Genomic DNA, 17678 nt, shown 5'->3' on the forward strand with positions numbered 1-17678 from the left:
CTCGGATATTCATCGATTATTGCAGCAAAAATATGACTTCCAACAATCAGAACTCGCTATCTCAATCCACGCCACCTCCAACTACGGCTCCGGAAGCGCCTTTCAGTCTATTCGATAAGAAGCAAAAAGCTCTGATCGTGCTTCTTGTTTCGACTGCTGCGACTTGTAAGTCCGCCAACACAGTCACATTTTCATGAGCTAACTTTTGGTAGTTTCGGGTTTCGCTTCGAATATCTACTTCCCAGCCCTTTCCACCATCGCAAACGATCTCAATGTCTCCGTTGAACTCGTCAACCTTACCGTTACGTCATACCTTATCTTCCAGGGTCTTGCACCAAGCCTCTGGGGCCCGATTTCCGACGTAAGGGGTCGCCGAATAGCATACACCTGCACGTTCATTGTCTTCTTCGGCGCATGTATCGGTCTAGCAGAAACGAAGAACTACGCCACCCTGATTGTTCTCAGATGTCTCCAGAGCACGGGCAGTGCGAGTACAATCGCAATTGGCTCCGGTGTCATTGGCGATATTACTACTCGGGCTGAGCGCGGCGGCTACATGGGAATCTTTCAGGCTGGTCTTCTCGTGCCTGTTGCCGTAGGACCGGTCATCGGAGGCGCATTAGCAGGATCCCTGGGATGGAGATCGGTTTTTTGGTTCCTTACCATCTATAGCGGAGTTTTCCTGGTTTTCCTTGTGATTCTACTACCCGAAACGCTTCGATCGATCGTTGCGAATGGCAGCCGAACACCGTCGAACCCGTTCACTAGATATCCGTTGACGGCGTACCAAAAACTAACCAGCGTCCAATGGAAAAATGAAGACGAATCATCTCAGCCCGCGCCTCGGAAGGAGATCGACGTGATTGGACCCCTCCGCATTCTCATTAGCAAGCATGCAGCTCCTATCATTATCTACCTCGCCATCTATTATGCTGTTTGGCAAATGAGTATCACGGCCATGTCCACTCTCTTCAAGGATCGCTACGGACTCAGCGAGATCCAGATCGGTCTCACGTTTATCGCCAATGGTGTCGGGTCGATGATCGGAACGCTTGTGACAGGCAAAATCCTCGACGCAGACTACCGCCGCGTCAAGCAGAGTTTTGAGTCATCTCTGGGTGATATTGAGACCGAGACGGAGACTTTGGGCCCTGGAGTCGATCGAGAAGAAGATTTCCCGCTGGAGAAAGCCCGCCTTCGGCTTATTCCGATTTTCTCGTTCTTGCAGTGCATCTCGATCATTCTCTTTGGCTGGACTATCCAATATCCTGATCGCGTCCATATTGCTGTGCCAATCGTGTCGACTTTTATCACCGGATGGACCGCTGTTTCCACGCAGTCGCTTATTATGACCTACCTTGTCGACGTCTTTCCTGACAGGAGTGCGGCGGCGAGCGCCAGTCTGAACCTTGCGAGGTGTTTGTTTGCTGCCGGTGGTACAAGCTTCATCATGCCCATGATCAACAACATTGGGGTTGGGGTAGCCTTTACGGTCTGCGTGGTTGTACAACTCGTGTCGCTGGTGGGTCCACTTATTCAGTGGAGATTCGCCGCAGGATGGAGAAGACAGGCAAGACCCTAGAGTAGAGAGGTGTCGGATTTGATATTTCAGGATCATGGTTGCATGGGAGACGGGGTCGCTGGGCCTGGCTAAGAAAGCCAGGTGTTGTATTATGCTCAGTTTTTTTGTTTCTCCATTATGTTCCTTTATCTTTTGGGGGCTCTCTACCTACTAGCTCTATTGTATCTAGAATTTAGTATAACTTATAATTAATTTACAGACCGCAGAGGTGACTTGCTATCTAAGAACAATCGAGACTCAATATACCGAGCGTAATCGCTAATACCATTGAATGCATGCTATAATGCAAAGTATTGGATATCTTGAAATTCCATAGATCAGGCCATTGACTCAAACGGGTAATCCGGCGGCCGATCGGCAGAAAACGCGTGCCTGAGGATCGCCGGTCCAGCTCGCCGCCCGGAGAGAAAAGCGTCTGCCGGTTCCATCTTCCTCCAACCTTCACTCTCCCCCAAATTGCGTCGTCCAGATATTCAGCGGCCCACCATGTTGTCCCGGTCATTATGGAGAAGTCTGCGCTCGACTGCCCAGCGAAGTGTCAGCGTGCCAGAGACTCCCTATCGCTGTTTCTCCTGCACCGTTCGGGCGCAGAACCAATTCAACAAGTCGGATAGCGAACGAATGACCCATTTTGGCTTTACCAATGTCCCGGAAGCAGAGAAGGAGTCCATGGGTTGGTTTTCCTATGACCGTTAGAGAAGAAAAGAACGATGACTCTAACACCATCCACCGAATAGTGAGGTCGGTCTTTAGCTCGGTCGCCTCGTCCTACGATGCCATGAACGATTTCATGTCGCTCGGAATCCATCGCCTCTGGAAAGATCACTTCGTTCGCTCTTTAAATCCCGGATCTGCGCTACCCTCTCGCGACACCGACGCAGCCGGCCGAGGGTGGAATATCTTGGATATCGCCGGCGGGACGGGCGATATTGCGTTTCGCATGCTGGACCACGCGACCAACATCAACAACGACCGGGAGACTCGGGTGACGATCGCGGACATCAATCCCGAGATGCTAGCGGAGGGCAAGAAACGGAGCATCCAGACGCCTTACTACAATTCGAATCGGTTGTCGTTCATGGAGGGCAACGCGCAACATATGCCCAGCATTCCCGACAACTCCGTCGACCTCTACACGGTTGTCTTTGGAATTCGGAACTTCACCGATAAGCAGGCCGCTCTGGTGGAGGCCTTCCGGGTGCTGAAGCCCGGCGGCGTGTTCGCGTGCATGGAATTCAGCAAGGTGGACAACGATCTCTTCAACGCCGTGTACAAGCAATGGAGTTTCACTGCCATCCCCATGATCGGTCAATTGGTGGCCGGAGACCGCGACAGCTATCAGTACCTGGTGGAGAGTATCGAGAAATTCCCCAGCCAGGAAGAGTTCCGGGGGATGATCCAGAAGGCCGGATTTATGATCCCCGGACGAGGCTTCGAGAACCTTACTGGCGGAATTGCGGCGATCCACAAGGGCATCAAACCGCTTCCCCAGGCTAAGGCTTAAGAATCGCGGAGGTGAAGACTGCGGTGATTGATATATAATGTACAGTATGTAGAACTAGACCATGTCCAGCTGAAATAAAATAATCCATTTCTGCTGTGGTTGCACCGTGTAAGAATGGGGATCTGCAATGCGTCAAGGTAAGCGGCGATGGTGTCATTGCCGTAGAATAATTTAGGGAATATTAATAATTATTGGGAGCACTGTGACAGATGGATTAAGACAGAGGAGACTATAATTAATCCAATATTTTTCATATTCCGGTTCTCCCCTTAACTCCCCAACTACATTAGTCAACCCCCTCCGCCTGGACTCTTTCCCCGGCCGAGGCCGATTCTTTCCTGCGCGCCTCCCCCACCTTCGATTTTTTTCCCCCTGTCGTCTCCCCTCCTTTTCTTCTATCCCTCCAGGGCTCGAGTCCAGGAACTCTTTTCCCAGGCTCCTCCTGGGAGAAGACCATCTGTCCTTCCAATTACGCGCAGACGATGGTTCCTGCACCATGGGGCACCTCCGATCCCCGTTGACTCCGCTGTCCCCCTCCACGCCCAGTATGATAACGAATCTCTCTGCTTTACCCATGACCCCTCCAGACCCCGCGGACACGGACTTGTTCAAATCTCCCGGAGATCAATGGACCACCTCAGTGAATTCCGCCGTCCATGTCATTTCCACGGAGCGCGCTGCCCTGGCGAACTTGGAACGCCTGTATCAGACGAATCCTTTGGCGCAGGAGCATCTCGCGCGCGCTGTGAGCCAGATCGCCTCTAGTATTCGAAATGGTGGCAAATTAGTGTGTTGCGGGGTAGGCAAGAGTGGAAAGATTGCTCAGAAACTGGAAGCGACGATGAACAGCCTGGGTATTTATAGCGCATTTCTACACCCTACGGAGGCATTGCATGGTGACCTGGGCATGATTCGACCGGTATGCATTTCTTTGCTTCCCGTTTCTTATAATGATTCTCGTTGCTAATCTTCTGTTTCGCAGCAAGATACCCTGTTGTTGATATCGTTCTCGGGTCGCACTCCCGAGCTTCTACTGCTACTGCCTCATATCCCTTCCACCGTCCCGGTGATTGCCATCACAAACCACCTCCATCCGGCGACATGTCCGCTTTTATCCTTCCAGCCTTCCGACATGGGCATTCTCTTACCGGCTCCGGTCCACGAGGATGAAGAGACCTCGTTTGGCGTCAGTGCTCCGACATCATCCACTACGGTAGCCCTGTCGTTGGGCGATGCTTTGGCTATCGCCACCGCTAGGCGGCTACATACCACCCCGGGACGAGGGCCTGCCGAGATCTTCAAGAGCTTCCACCCTGGAGGGGCTATTGGAGCGGCGTCCAACGTCACGACGCCAATGAGCATGTCGACTGTATCGTTCCCGTCGACCAGTTCCGATGACCCGCAACAACCCATCTTGTCGTTTCCTCGACAGGAGGAAGCGATCCGCGCTCCCCCCCTTGCTGAGATGCTCGTGTCGATCGACCAAATCCCGACGGTCTTTGCAGCGGGCAAGATACGCTTGCTGAACATTCTCCTTACGGCCATCCAGCACCCCAACGCCAAATCGTGGGTATCTTTGTCTCCCGCGGAGATCATCCCCCCGCGGCATCTTCGCTCTCTTTCGCAGAGCAGCTATGTGGACATGGAAGTTACCGCGTTCACCAGTCTCGGTCTTCCCTTCGCTGTTCCTCGCACGGACTGGCTGCGCGTTCCCTACTCAACGACCATCGAGCATGCGCGCCAGCTAGTCTCGAAAACCACAACATCCACAGGGTCCCCGGTGACGGTGATCGCGGTCATGAAAGACCAGAATCCTGATGATCTGTTGGGGGTCATCGAAGCCGAGGATTTGTGGGATCAGTAGGCTTGATCTTTGATCTCCGTCTAATATATGGGCCATCTGTACCTATTCTTTTGCACAACAACCATGCGCGATTCTATACATATCAACGATTGCTATGACTGTAATGTCCGTTTTTGGCTTTTTCTCTTCTTGGATCATACAACCACATACACCGCTCTACAATTTCGCTACACATATCAATATATCATAGATTTACTTTTGGTTTGGGGAATATTCATACATAGCCTTGATCTGCGATTGGAGAATACTTCACTTTATCTGTTCTGTTTGCATCGATGTCTACAAAGACATGTTTTTCGTTTTGTCGATTTTCATTCGTTGGATTTACTGAACTGGCATTGAAGCATTCGAATCTATCTAGACTATAGATACAGATAATATTATTAGGGGTATAAAAGCAACTCATCTTTCGAAAGAGAACGGAACGAAGCAAGCAACGTGCTCTATGGTATCTTCAACATTACTCGTAACAAGTCAACGTGCAGCAAAATGACTGCGCCAAAAAAAAAAAAAAAGAGAAAGAAAGAAAAAAAGAGAAAAGGGAGAGAGAGAATAGCAAGTGGAAACACGGCACACAAGCAAGAAAGTCAAACGGGATAAAAAGCAACGGTCAAAGATAACCACCCGAGACACAAAAAGGAGACCTCATTTCTATCGATGCACACCATGTCGATTTTCTACCGCTCAGTGTGTAGATTCATGGTCCCCGCAGACATTCATAGGTTTCCAAGAGCATTGCGCATATTGCTTTACCTTGGAAATCCTCTGGGTGCCGAGAAAAGGGAATTTGGCGAGTGAGAGCGGATTTGCGTTCGCAAGAGGGGGGGGTGGATAGGAACACTAGGTGGGTAATGTCCGGCCATAAAGAACGAGCCGCACTCAGATCGGAGTCGGTCCGCGATGGTGAAATGAAACATTCAAGGTCTTTCATCTGCCATGGCAAATCTGGTTCAGGGCAATGGGTCTCGTAGCTGCCCTTTTAGAGAACTTTTGGAGTCAAAATTGCGGAAAGTTTTAACAGCATCAGCCTGATTGCCCTGATTCCTGTCGTTCCTTGCCTTTGTCAGTCGTGGAACTTGCCGTCGCGCCGTCATCGACATAGAGTTTGTTTTCCTCGATGTAGTGGATAACGGGCACCGGGATCAGATAGCGAACGCTCATCTCACGCCTCAAGAAAAGACGAATCTTGGTGCTGCTGACGTCATTTTGAATGAGCTGTTGGATGACATAGATATTCTTCTTCCAAGGCTGCAAGGCTGCAAGGGCTTCGTCGATATCCGTTCCGCTGCGCTCGACGATGAAAGACTGAAGAAACAGAATGTCAGTCTGAGACCTCGACCAGGAGATGGGGGTATTGTCAGGCCAGGCACACATACACCGTATTTGCCGAGAATGTGATCCAGATCCTCTTGACTCCACACGCCGGGGGTAGACATGGTATGGATCAAATCCGCCCCGGCCAGCAGGGCAATGCGCACCGGCTTGCGAGAGCCATTTCCAACATCCACTCCCTGCCGCACCGTGTTGATCTCGTAGTCAAAGTGATCCAGCACCACGGCAGTGGGCTGGTATTTCTTCTGCATCGGTTCCCAGGTATCAACCATTAACCAATCGGAGGTCTGGTCCACGGCTACCTGACACATTGCTACTCTATAGAGGGGAAAGACGTTCGGTCAGCTAACTCCGGAACCTTAACGGCAATCACGGGGCAAGATAGAGAGGGAACAGCAATTCCGTACCGATGTTCTGAGCTCGCCAGTCCTGCCTTGCGGTACGCATCCGACACCGGAGACAGGTATCCGCCGACAATTTCGAAGTCTGTGCTAAACTTGACGTAATCGGCCGCCATCTCGAACATGCGCAGATGAAGATAGGTGATGGGAGAAAAGGAGCCGCAGGCCACCAGCAGTAGAGGGGTCTTCTCCGGGTCATCCATCTTCTGCTTCAGCCGGAGCTCTGGAAAGGCGTAATCATCGGCAGGAGCCGGGGGCAGATGAGGAGGGGCCTGAGGGGCGACCTCGGTCTGTTCGGCCATGTCGGTCATGGTTGCAAGAGAATGAGTGAGTCCCTCGCAAAACTGGGTTGTTGAATCGTGGGGATGAACTGGGGAAGAATGTCAATGTTTGTGGGTAGGGGAAATCCGTTGTGATGGGGGGGTAGAGAAGGGAGAATATAAAGGCTGGTTGCGATCAGTCGGCAAGAGGAGGAAGTCGAGAGAAGACTGGATGCCTGCGGTTAGTCAGGCGTGGGGGAGAGGATGCCCGCCTTACCCGATCTGGACGTTCCGGGCGGGGGAAAATTCTGAGATGCTTACCTAACGCCACCCAGACGGGTCGTCGGTGTGTCACGGGACTATCACGGGACCTGCGGTAGATCGATCACATCATCGGATTAATTTGCCCGATTCGGTCTTCTCTTGCCATTATTTATAGTATGTACGGAGTAGGTACTAGGTAGTATTATGGACATACCTCCTACTTGATAGGATTGCGTCCTCCAGTACTGTCCAGTATCTTTCGAAACAGCCCTGCAGCGAAGGGGTACCTACATAGTACAAGCGCCCTACCTAGAACATACGGAGTATGTTAGACTATTAAACCGATGCCTACAGACACTCCATTACTGCGGAACCCCGGTTGTCCTACCCAGAACTACGAAGAATTCCCCTAGAACAAATGACTCTGCAGCTAGAATCTCACCGTCATCCCTATATGCGACGGTGACGCTCGAGCGGGACTGGGTCAACTTACCCCCGCTAGTTATACGTTAGTTCGGAGACAACTCCGATAATATGGAGTAATTATTAGGAACTCTTCGGAGCGCTTGGGTTAGCCGGCAAACTTATGCCGCTTCAACTTCCCCTGCCGCTTTCGCCAACCGCTCTACGGAGTACGGACTCCGTAAATGACTAAATGTTCAAGGGGTGAGTTTAGGTCTCGATTAATTTCAGGATCAATTGCCGGTGTGATATTCTAGATGATCATCATTGAGGTTCTCCGACCCAGGTTACCTCTCCCACTACTGTATGGTCGGTGATAAGGGAGATCCATCCCCGGGCAGACGGCGACATGGCCGGCGAAATAGTCGTTAATAGATTCCATTTTCAGACTTCTTGAACAAGGGAAGCCAACAGGTCTGAAAACTTCCTCCGACAGACGTGCTTGAATCAAACTAGTCCATCAGTCAGGTAGTTATTCATGAGAGCCGAAAGAATATGGAATGAATGCAAAAATCCTTCCCTCTAATGCTCAGACCCCTTCGATTCGTGGTCCCTTGAGCGAGGTGTGGTGAAGGTGACAATATTCGTTTGTTGTTGCCAAACCGCTGGTCTCCAACCATGTATATATCCACGAGATGTGATTGGAAGAGTTGAGAGAGACATACGGTGCAAGTAACGAGGGGCCGGACTGGACCAATCGTCTTCTAAAAGATCGCAATGATAATAAGGGCCGAGAAATTTGCAATCTCCTACGCTCTGATACACCGTTACATTTGCTGAAAGCAAGGATGGACAACGGGATGGGGACAAGGTCTCATACCGGAACAGCCCGTTCGAAGTATGTATGTACCTGTGTATCCTCCGCAGCCTTGAACCGATCGCTGCTGTCTCCTACTTTTGGGCCAGGGCCCATGCGTGTTCCCGACCGGATTGAAATTGATCAAGCCAAAGTCACACAACGACGAGACAGCGAGGTTCGTCACTAATCGACCGAGGACTGGTCTTCAATGCCCGTTTGTATATTGAGAGGATGCGGAGATCCATATCGAGGGGGCTCTGTATTGAGGGAAAATCCGGTGAAAGCACTCTGTAGTGACTGATAGAGCCATGTTGAATGGCTGGAAGGAAAGTGCCGAGAAGAAGAAGAAGAAGAAGAAGGAAAGTTGCGCTTCCGCGCCTGACGCTCTCCGGACTGGAGACCTCAGGCCGGCGTCACGACCGCTTGCTCACCACGTCAACTCGGCTTCCCCCCAACTCCATCATCCTCATCTCTTCCTCTTCCTCTTCCTCTTCTTCCCCTCCCACCCTCTCCTTTTCGAACCGTCATCCACATTTCCATCGAAAATACGACGAACACGACTACTTGCATTCTTACCATCAACTTTGTATTCGATCTCTAAATTACTATCTCTTCGTGTAGTCTCTGTTACTATTTCCCTCTCGCCTTTCCTTGTCCGGGCTACTTTTTAGTCTTCGGCTTCCAGTCCTCGTTCGCTCCTCCGAACGGCTTCCGTTTATCTCCCCCCTCTCCCACCCAACTCATCGACGAACCCGGTTTCGCCTTTCCTCCCGGTCTCTCATCGAGTAAACGGATGGCGGGCTGAACGGTGTCGACTGATGAGCGAACCCTCTCCATTTAGCTCTCGTTAGCGATCAACATATGGCCAGGCAAAGGCCCAGCTTTCACCGCCAGGACCCTCTTGAGGACTCTTCCGCTGGAATTTCCGCCACCGCCGCCAGGTATATAGCAGATTCCCTTTCCTTTACTCGCTGAGTATCTCTCGCCCTCTTGTCGCCTGGCCTGACACCCGTTGCTTCACTCCCCTCACCTTGCTGGCCCCGCATTGCTTGTCTCCTGGGGACCCGCCTAGCCCGCTGTGCCATTCGCCCATTCCCCATCACACCCCGAGTTCGTCTGAGTCTTGTGTCGGCGTCGTTTAAAGACCGCCCTTCTTAAACCTCACCGATCTTGTCTCCTCCCCTCATTGTTGCTCGTCGTGCTTTTCTGCGTGGCCTTTACGTTCGCCCCTCGCCTTGCCTTGAACACCCCTCTGGAATCGCTCAGACATACTCAACTTCTCATGTCCCCCAGAATCACCCGCTCCGCCGCGAGACTAGCCGCAGACCCTCCTCCGCCCACCAACTCCGCCCCCTCGCCTGCGATCCCTGCCGCTGGCCCGGCTCCCTCTCGGAAGCGTAGAGCTCCCGCACGCAGCGATCGGCCTGCGGACGCCCCGGGACAACCGAACAACTCGTCTCCGCCCCGAAAGACCAAGAGACAGAGGCGTGCAGCTTCACCCCAAGCGGCGGCAGGCTCCGCAGCTCCCCGTCGTGGTACCCGAAACCGCCCAACTATGTCCCAACCCGGGTGAGTTTGATAGGAATTCTGGTACTGGCATCTAAGGCCTACCTACTAACTCTCTTAGTCCGTCCTCACGCCCTACGGAGGAGTCTTCAAGAAATCAAACTTCGCCTCCAACATCTCGACGAAAGTCTAGCCGGAATGGGAAACCGTCGCAAGGTAAGGATAGCGAAAACCTTTTTTTTCTTTTCGCGGAAGGGGCGGATAAGATATCTTGACTCTGGGAAATCGGCGTGCTTGAAATCGGTGAAGTTAACAGTTTCTCTCAAAATACTAGATCGACTCTCAGCTACTCAATCTTCTTCCCCCCGTCGACAGAAGAAGCACCAACCAAAGACAAATCCGGATGTTGTCATGAAAGATGCGGATGCGGAGGAGGACTTGGAAGCACAGGAACGGAGTGAGGACCGCGATTCGTCCCCCCCAAGCGACAGCAACGACGGAACCAACCAGTCGGGCATCGATGACGATGATGGAGATCTATTCCATAACAGCTTGTTCGGATCCCGCAGCCCTCTGGGGCTTCAAAGTACTCTCCGGGCCTTGAGCGGTATGATGTCGGGAATGTCCTCTCGCCTGCGAGAGATCTTGACCAACTTGAGAATGAAGGAGGACCCGTCGATCCAACTGATTGCCCTCTCAGAACTATCGGACCTTCTGCTCGTGTCAAATGAGGACAACCTCTCCGGCCAATTTTCCCCTGATCCGTACGTAAAGGAGCTGGTCTCTCTGATGCAGCCCAGTGAGTTTGGCGAGGAGAATCCCGAAATTATGCTGCTTGCCTGCCGCTGTCTGGCCAACTTGATGGAGGCTTTGCGGGGATCTGTGGCCAACGTTGTTTACGGCGGCGCTGTTCCGATCTTGTGCCAGAAGTTGCTCGATATCCAATTTATTGACTTGGCCGAACAGGCCCTTAGCGTGGGTTTCCCTCTTCTCGTCATCACTCATCCTGATCGAAGCAACGTACTGATGGTCTCTTAGACTTTGGCGAAAATCTCCGTGGACTTCCCAGCATCCATAGTGCGAGAAGGCGGCCTGACAGCATGCTTAACGTACCTTGACTTTTTCCCGACCAGTACGCAACGTACCGCCGTGACCACTGCCGCGAATTGCTGCCGCAACCTGCCACACGACTCTTTTCCAGTTGTCCGAGATGTGATGCCTACACTCTTGAACGTTCTTGCCAGCAACGACCCCAAGGTTGTCGAGCAGGGCTGCTTGTGTGTTTCCAGAATCGTGGAGAGCTTCAAGCACAAGCCGGAGAAGCTGGAGGAGCTGATCGAACCGGAAATGCTGAGGGCCGTGCTTCGTTTGCTTCTGCCGGGAACTACGAACCTGATTGGCCCCCACATCCACACCCAATTCCTCAGGGTTCTGGCCATCACGTCTAAAGCAAGCCCTAGGCTCTCCGTGGAGCTGCTCAAGATGGACGTCGTTGACACGCTTTATCAAATTCTGACCGGCGTCTCGCCGCCGGATAATCTCGAGGACACAGCGGTCAAAATGGATAGTGTCCTTGTTATGCAAGCCTTGATTCACCGTCCAAAAGAACAGGTTTTCGAAACTCTGAATGTCATTTGCGAGCTGTTACCCGGTGTTCCTGGCCGACAGGTTTCGCAAGCAGATGGGTGGCCGGGCGCCCCTCTCGATGTAGACCCCACTTTGGCACTGAAATCCCCCAAGGCCAGAGAATCTGCCGAGAAGAGACGATCATTGTTGATGGACTGCAAGACCGAACTCAAGCGTTTCGCTATGATTTTGCTGCCCACGTTGACCGATGCGTATTCCAGTACCGTCAACCTAGAGGTGCGGCAGAAGGTCCTGATCGCCCAGCTTAAGATGCTACATAACTTGGATGCCCCTTTGATCGAAGAGGCCCTGCAGACGGTACCATACGCCTCGTTTCTAGCGTCCATTCTCTCCCAAAAGGATCACCCTTCACTCGTATCTTCTGCCCTCCGATGTGCAGAGCTTCTTTTCCAGCGTCTAGAACATGTGTACCAGCACCAATTCCATCGTGAGGGTGTCATTTCTGAGATATTCGAGCTTGCCGAAGGACCCCTATCCACGGACAAGCAAGAAAAGTCCCCACGGAAGTCACCTGCCGCTGGGAACGCAGACATGCCCCGTGACTCACGTGAGGAGTCCAAGCGGGTTGATCGGGATGCTAGTTCGGACGATGAACGTGCCTCAGATGATGACGACGAAGGTCATGACGATGACTACGACGAGCAAGATGACGATGATCATGACGACATGTCGGAGTCGGAGAGCTCGTCCTTCTCGGGACGAGTACTATCTACGAGGATTGACAATGTTATGAAGGATCTCGTCGTTCGTGACGCTCGTGCATTTGTCGAGCTGCATGAGGCTAGCCCGGGCAAAGATATGCGCGACAAAGCCCTTGAAACTTTGACTGAGTTGCAGACACTTGCATCGGACATTGAAGCCTGCTATCTTGGTGGCGCCGATGGAGATGGCCTCGCCTTGTTCAAGAAATTGGCGTCCCATTTTGACGGCGATGCTCTTGAGAGCATCACTAGCTCGGAGTTGCTGAATTCGGGTATTATCAAGATTCTTTTGGATGTATTTGCAGATTTCCAGGGTAAGTGAACATCCCTCTTTCGCGTCCTTGGCAACTTGGTAGATTAACCGTGACATCTAGCTCCCGCAATGCGCGAAGCCCGAGCTGCATTTTTGCAGGCGTTTATGGGTACCACCATTTCCGAGAAGGCGCAAAGCCAGAGTACGGCAACTACACCGTTCAGTGTGCTCATTCACAAACTCCAAGACCTGCTCAGCCGGACTGAGCACTTTGAAGTGATAACCGTCAGTCATAACTCGCTAGAAAATACGCGCAGCAACGCCGCCTACATGCTTGGCAAGCAACTCAGATTGAAATTGGTGGCCGATGAAGATTCCAACATTCCCCGGTCTTACCGAAACATCATGGTTTCCATCCACGCAATAGCAACATTCAAGGCTTTGGACGATTTCCTCCACCCACGAATCAGCCTGTCCGACCGACCAAAACCACCTCGCAGTCGGGACACCATTCTTTCCCAAATTGCCAACGCAGCGCGACTTCGGGAGCAGCTCGCCGGTGGTCTCGAGGCAGCGGGAGGCGATACACCCCCGTTGCCCCGTCCATTCACTGGCACTCATCAACCACCGGCCCCCGAGGAGTCACGTCCCACTGCCAAAGAATCATCCACTGAGGGTCGTGGATCAAGGTCGAGGCGCTCTGCTCGGCACCAGAAAGGAGCGGAAGGAGATGAACACGATGGCGAGCCTTTGGAATGTGCGGATGAGCGCCAACTGAGCGACGAAGAGGACGAAGAAGATGATGGCGGTGACGACGAGGAGCTGAACGCCATTGTTGACGACCTTGATGATGATCTTTCGGATGACAATGCACCGGATCCTACGGCAGTCAACATGGAAGTTGCCTCCTCCGGCAAGGTTACGGCACGGAAAGAAGATGGTACTCGTGTGGCAACTCCCTCTCAATCTACCCCCGCGTCTAAATCTACTTCCTCTGCTACTCCCGCTCCGGCTTCGAATCCCACGGGGAACAGCTCTCTTGCTCTGGCCGGTCGCCCTTTCTCTTCTTACGCTGCTGCCATGGCTTCCATTCCTTCAGATTGGCATATTGAATTCAGCGTGGACGACAAGCCCGTTTCAAGCGAGACGACTATCTACCGTGCCGTGCATCACAACCGCCAACTTTCGGATCCTGCAACGAGGAACGTTTGGTCCGCCGTGCATACCGTCAAGTTCAAACGAGTTCCAGGACCGCCGCCTCCTGAACCGACGTCTCTTGTATCCGGATCATCCAAGCCCGATGCGGAGTTGGGCGTCGCTGAGATGCCATCCTCTTTGAACCAGGATTCCACCACTGCATCGATCCTGCGGCTGCTCCGTGTTCTCCACGAGATGAATGCTACCCTTGATGATATACTGGCTGAAACGAAGGAGCTGGTGGCCCTCAAACCCGAGTCTCTCGCCCAGTTTATCAACACCAAACTGACCGCCAAGCTTAATCGACAAATGGAAGAACCGTTGATCGTGGCTAGTAGCTGTCTTCCAAGCTGGAGCGAAGACCTCGCCCGACTATTCCCCTTCTTGTTCCCCTTTGAAACCCGCCATCTGTTCCTTCAGTCGACGGCATTTGGCTATTCGCGAGCAATGATGAGGTGGCACAATTCCCAGAACGGGGATGACAGCCGGAATGACCACCGGCGAGACGATCGGCCTTTCCTAGGCCGCCTTCAGCGCCAGAAGGTTCGCATTTCGAGAAGTCGTATTCTAGAGTCCGCTATGAAGGTCATGGAACTGTATGGCTCCTCGCCTAGCATTCTGGAAGTTGAGTATTTCGAAGAAGTGGGCACGGGACTCGGCCCAACCTTGGAATTCTACTCGACCGTCTCGAAGGAGTTCTCTAAAAAGAAACTCAAGATTTGGAGAGAAAACGACTGCAACAACAGCGAAGAGTATGCCTTTGGCCAGCGGGGACTGTTCCCGTCTCCGATGAGCCAAGAGCAAGCAGCCTCCGAATCGGGCAAGAAGCAATTGCAGCTGTTCAAGGTTCTCGGGAAATTCGTTGCCCGGTCGATGCTTGACTCGCGCATCATCGATATTTCCTTCAATCCGGCCTTCTTCCGTATCGCCGATCTCTCGTCCTCAGTTGCCCCGTCACTGGGCACGGTCAAGGCGGTAGACCATGACCTGGCGAACTCGCTGCTCCTTTTGAAACGCTTTGCCAACTCAAAGAAGGAAATCATCGACAACAAAGCCTACTCCGATGCGCAGAAGAAGCACGCTTTGCAGCAGGTTGAGTTGGACGGCGTCCAGGTTGATGATCTAGGCCTTGACTTTACATTGCCCGGGTACCCGACCATTGATCTCATTAGCAATGGATCTAACATTCCCGTGACCATTGAGAATGTGGACCTGTATGTTGACCGGGTGGTTGACATGACCCTCGGCAGCGGTGTGCAACGTCAAGTCGACGCATTCCGGACAGGGTTCTCTCAGGTCTTCCCATACGTGGCTCTGCGAACTTTTACACCGAGCGAGCTCGTCATGCTGTTTGGACGAGCAGAGGAAGACTGGACGATCGAGAGTAAGTTGCGTAAAATCTGTTGACTACGGATCCAATACTAACCTTGTTGCTTCTAGCTCTTATGGACTCCATTAAAGCAGACCACGGCTTTAACATGGACAGCCGAAGCGTCCGGAATCTGTTGCAAACCATGAGCGAATTGAGCGCGCCACAGCGACGAGATTTCCTCCAGTTCGTGACTGGTAGTCCAAAGCTTCCCATTGGAGGTAAGAAAACCCCAACTGTTTCCTCGTCTTGTAGCAGAACAAGTTGCTAACCCTTCTGTTTTCTTTCCACAGGCTTCAAAAGTCTGACACCTATCTTTACTGTCGTTTGTCGCCCAAGCGAACCGCCATATACTCCGGATGATTACCTTCCCAGCGTTATGACCTGTGTAAATTACCTCAAATTGCCCGACTATAGCAGCCTGGACGTTCTCCGAGACCGATTAACCGTTGCCATCAAGGAAGGCCAAGGGGCCTTCCACCTGTCTTGATCAGCTACCCCGATCAGCTTGTTCGCCAACAAGATCGGCGGTGCTGTTTATTGGTTGGCTGGCGTGGAAGACGCAGAAGAGAAAGACGAAAACCCACCAGCTCGAAAACATGAGAAAAATATAAAAACAAAAGCACATATTTTGGTGCACCGGTACAAAAGCTTTAGCAACATACCCTTTTTATAGCATGGCAATGGGAGAAATTTTAATGACAGCATAAGTGAATCTGTGACTTTTTGTCGGCCGGCCTTCTGCGTTCGGGTTTCTTTGATTCTTGTTTTCATCACTTTGTTCCTGTCCAATTTCTCGGGTTGGGAAGGAGTTCGAGGGGGTTTCTTCAATCTTGTCTTTTACTAGATAGAAAATGCAATTGTTCGATATGGACCGGCGTGAACATGTAGTGTATTTGTGCATTCGTCTAGTTGTTCAAGGTATTATATGTCTATGTGAGTATGTATATCTATATCTAAATCTATATCCATTTGTGTCAATCAACCATGCTGACCAGAGACCTCTAGTATCGGTCAACCGCGATACAGTGGCACCATGGACTATCAAAATGGACCAAGTTAGCACAAGATCAAGGGAAAAGCCGGGAGATAAAGCAAAAGAACATTCCACTAACTCACCTCTGCAAACTTCGGCTCGACAAACAACGCCTTCGCCTCGGCCACCAACACCGGCTCCCCATCCTCCCCCTGCCCAGGCATCGAACACAACGTACCCTTCACCCAGGCCTTCCTCCCCTCAACGGTTTCCGTCTCCGCGCGCAACACATACACACGATCCGGCATCGCAGGTTTCCGGAAATCGACATTCAAATTCGCCGTCATGCCGAGCCCGCTCGGAAAGCACGCCGACACGCACCGCGCAAACGCCTCATCGAACATGACGCTCAGGAGCCCGCCGTGCACGAAGCCCGGGTGACCGCAGAGCTGGGCGCCGACATGGAAGATCGACACGACGCGGCTGGTGAGGGTCTTGTTGGCGGCGTGCTTCTCCGTTGCCATCCACATGAACGGCGGCACGGTGACCATGCCGGGGCCTGAGAGGGAGCCGGCGACGAAGTGCGTCGGCTGAAGCGAGGGGTTCATGGTTCTGTGGGGGCGCGACTCCTTGTATGACGGGTTTGAGCGAAGGGATTGGACGAGGGGGAGGCGGGCGATGAGGTCGTCTGTTTGCGATTCGAGAGATGTGTTCGAGGAATTCGTGGGGGTGGTGCTGGAGGATGAATGCGGGTGTGGTGAGGGAGGTGCATGGTGTGTGTCTGGGATGGCGGTCGAGGCGCGGCGGATCGAAGATTTAGAAAAGAAGGACGATAAAGAGGAGGAGGAGGAGAATGATGGGATGGCGATGCGCGCGGCTGTGATGGGGTTGCGCAGACAGCGCGCGAGAGGTCTCGCGAGGCAGGTCATTTTGTTTTTCTCCTGTAGCGTCTCTTTTTTAAGGTTCTAAGTTGTGTACTTATAGTAGGTCTGGGTATTAGCACCGTTGAACGAGTAGAAGATATGCACGCATAGAGACGAAACAAAAAAAAGAGACAATAAACCTACCAATGCAGACCGTTAGACTATATAAACAAGCAGCATGCAAGTCACCTGCAAGCGAAGAAGAAAAGAACCAGAATCGAAAGCGCAGAGAAGAAGAAGGGGAAAAAAAAAAGAAAAGCGAAAACGGGGCCCGCTAAACTAAAAAGTTCCCAACCGGGAAATCACCATGTGGAGCACGGCATCCACGTGGGCATGCCGTCATATCATGGATTTTCTCTCCTGTCTAGGCAGTACCTGTGGCGTGTGGATTGCCCGATGACATATGCAGTGTCGCTGTGATCGATTAGAGGTCTATACTTACTCGGAGTACCTGGTGATATTGGATTTATGTGCCCGTGTTACAGTTGAACCGGGATTTGAACTTCGAGTGATGGGAGTGGATCTTGTTTCAACAGTTCCATAGAAGGATCGGATATAGGTGGGCACCGGTTTACGTGCAATGCTGGGTATCTGTTTAGAAGTTATGATTGAACGGAATGATTACGACCTGAAGCAAT

General features: G+C 52.1%; 6 protein-coding genes across 8 annotated transcripts; 4 read left to right on the top strand and 2 right to left on the bottom strand.

Moving 5' to 3' along the window:
- Nucleotides 1-32: 32 nt before the first annotated feature.
- LDX57_005588 (putative MFS multidrug transporter) lies at nucleotides 33-1582 on the top strand (the record flags this gene model as incomplete). Its single annotated transcript, XM_046087274.1, has 2 exons — nucleotides 33-165; nucleotides 213-1582. 2 exons carry the CDS (start codon nucleotides 33-35, stop codon nucleotides 1580-1582), a joined length of 1503 nt encoding a protein of 500 aa, XP_045943241.1.
- Nucleotides 1583-2002: 420 nt separating this feature from the next.
- On the top strand, nucleotides 2003-3298 carry COQ5 (class I SAM-dependent methyltransferase). The gene has a single exon (XM_046087275.1). The coding sequence runs from the start codon at nucleotides 2226-2228 to the stop codon at nucleotides 3084-3086; it is 861 nt and encodes a 286-aa protein (XP_045943242.1). The 5' UTR covers nucleotides 2003-2225; the 3' UTR covers nucleotides 3087-3298.
- Nucleotides 3299-3582: 284 nt separating this feature from the next.
- On the top strand, nucleotides 3583-4950 carry LDX57_005590 (uncharacterized protein; the record flags this gene model as incomplete). Its single annotated transcript, XM_046087276.1, has 2 exons — nucleotides 3583-4005; nucleotides 4069-4950. 2 exons carry the CDS (start codon nucleotides 3583-3585, stop codon nucleotides 4948-4950), a joined length of 1305 nt encoding a protein of 434 aa, XP_045943243.1.
- A 1023-nt stretch (nucleotides 4951-5973) lies between these two features.
- Nucleotides 5974-6994, bottom strand: NMA1 (nicotinamide/nicotinic acid mononucleotide adenylyltransferase; the record flags this gene model as incomplete). The annotated part of the gene is made up of 3 exons (XM_046087277.1): nucleotides 5974-6255; nucleotides 6327-6600; nucleotides 6690-6994. The coding sequence occupies 3 exons, from the start codon at nucleotides 6992-6994 to the stop codon at nucleotides 5974-5976; spliced, it is 861 nt and encodes a 286-aa protein (XP_045943244.1).
- A 2807-nt stretch (nucleotides 6995-9801) lies between these two features.
- UFD4 lies at nucleotides 9802-16770 on the top strand. Of its 3 annotated transcripts, XM_046087279.1 has the most exons (7): nucleotides 9802-10037; nucleotides 10096-10190; nucleotides 10309-10949; nucleotides 11013-12636; nucleotides 12697-15156; nucleotides 15213-15362; nucleotides 15435-16770. In XM_046087279.1, the coding sequence occupies exons 1-7, from the start codon at nucleotides 10024-10026 to the stop codon at nucleotides 15629-15631; spliced, it is 5181 nt and encodes a 1726-aa protein (XP_045943245.1). In that variant the 5' UTR covers nucleotides 9802-10023; the 3' UTR covers nucleotides 15632-16770. The 3 variants fall into 3 exon arrangements, with proteins under 3 accessions (XP_045943245.1, XP_045943247.1, XP_045943246.1); XM_046087278.1 differs by having other exon boundaries at nucleotides 10096-10949; nucleotides 15435-16014; XM_046087280.1 differs by having other exon boundaries at nucleotides 12697-15362; nucleotides 15435-16014.
- LDX57_005593 (PaaI family thioesterase) lies at nucleotides 16156-17046 on the bottom strand (the record flags this gene model as incomplete). Its single annotated transcript, XM_046087281.1, has 2 exons — nucleotides 16156-16182; nucleotides 16261-17046. The coding sequence occupies 2 exons, from the start codon at nucleotides 17044-17046 to the stop codon at nucleotides 16156-16158; spliced, it is 813 nt and encodes a 270-aa protein (XP_045943248.1).
- Nucleotides 17047-17678: the final 632 nt, after the last annotated feature.

Source organism: Aspergillus melleus (genome assembly GCF_016097325.1).
Source record: "Aspergillus melleus strain CBS 546.65 chromosome Unknown contig3, whole genome shotgun sequence".
Classification (NCBI taxonomy): Eukaryota; Fungi; Ascomycota; class Eurotiomycetes; order Eurotiales; family Aspergillaceae; genus Aspergillus; species Aspergillus melleus.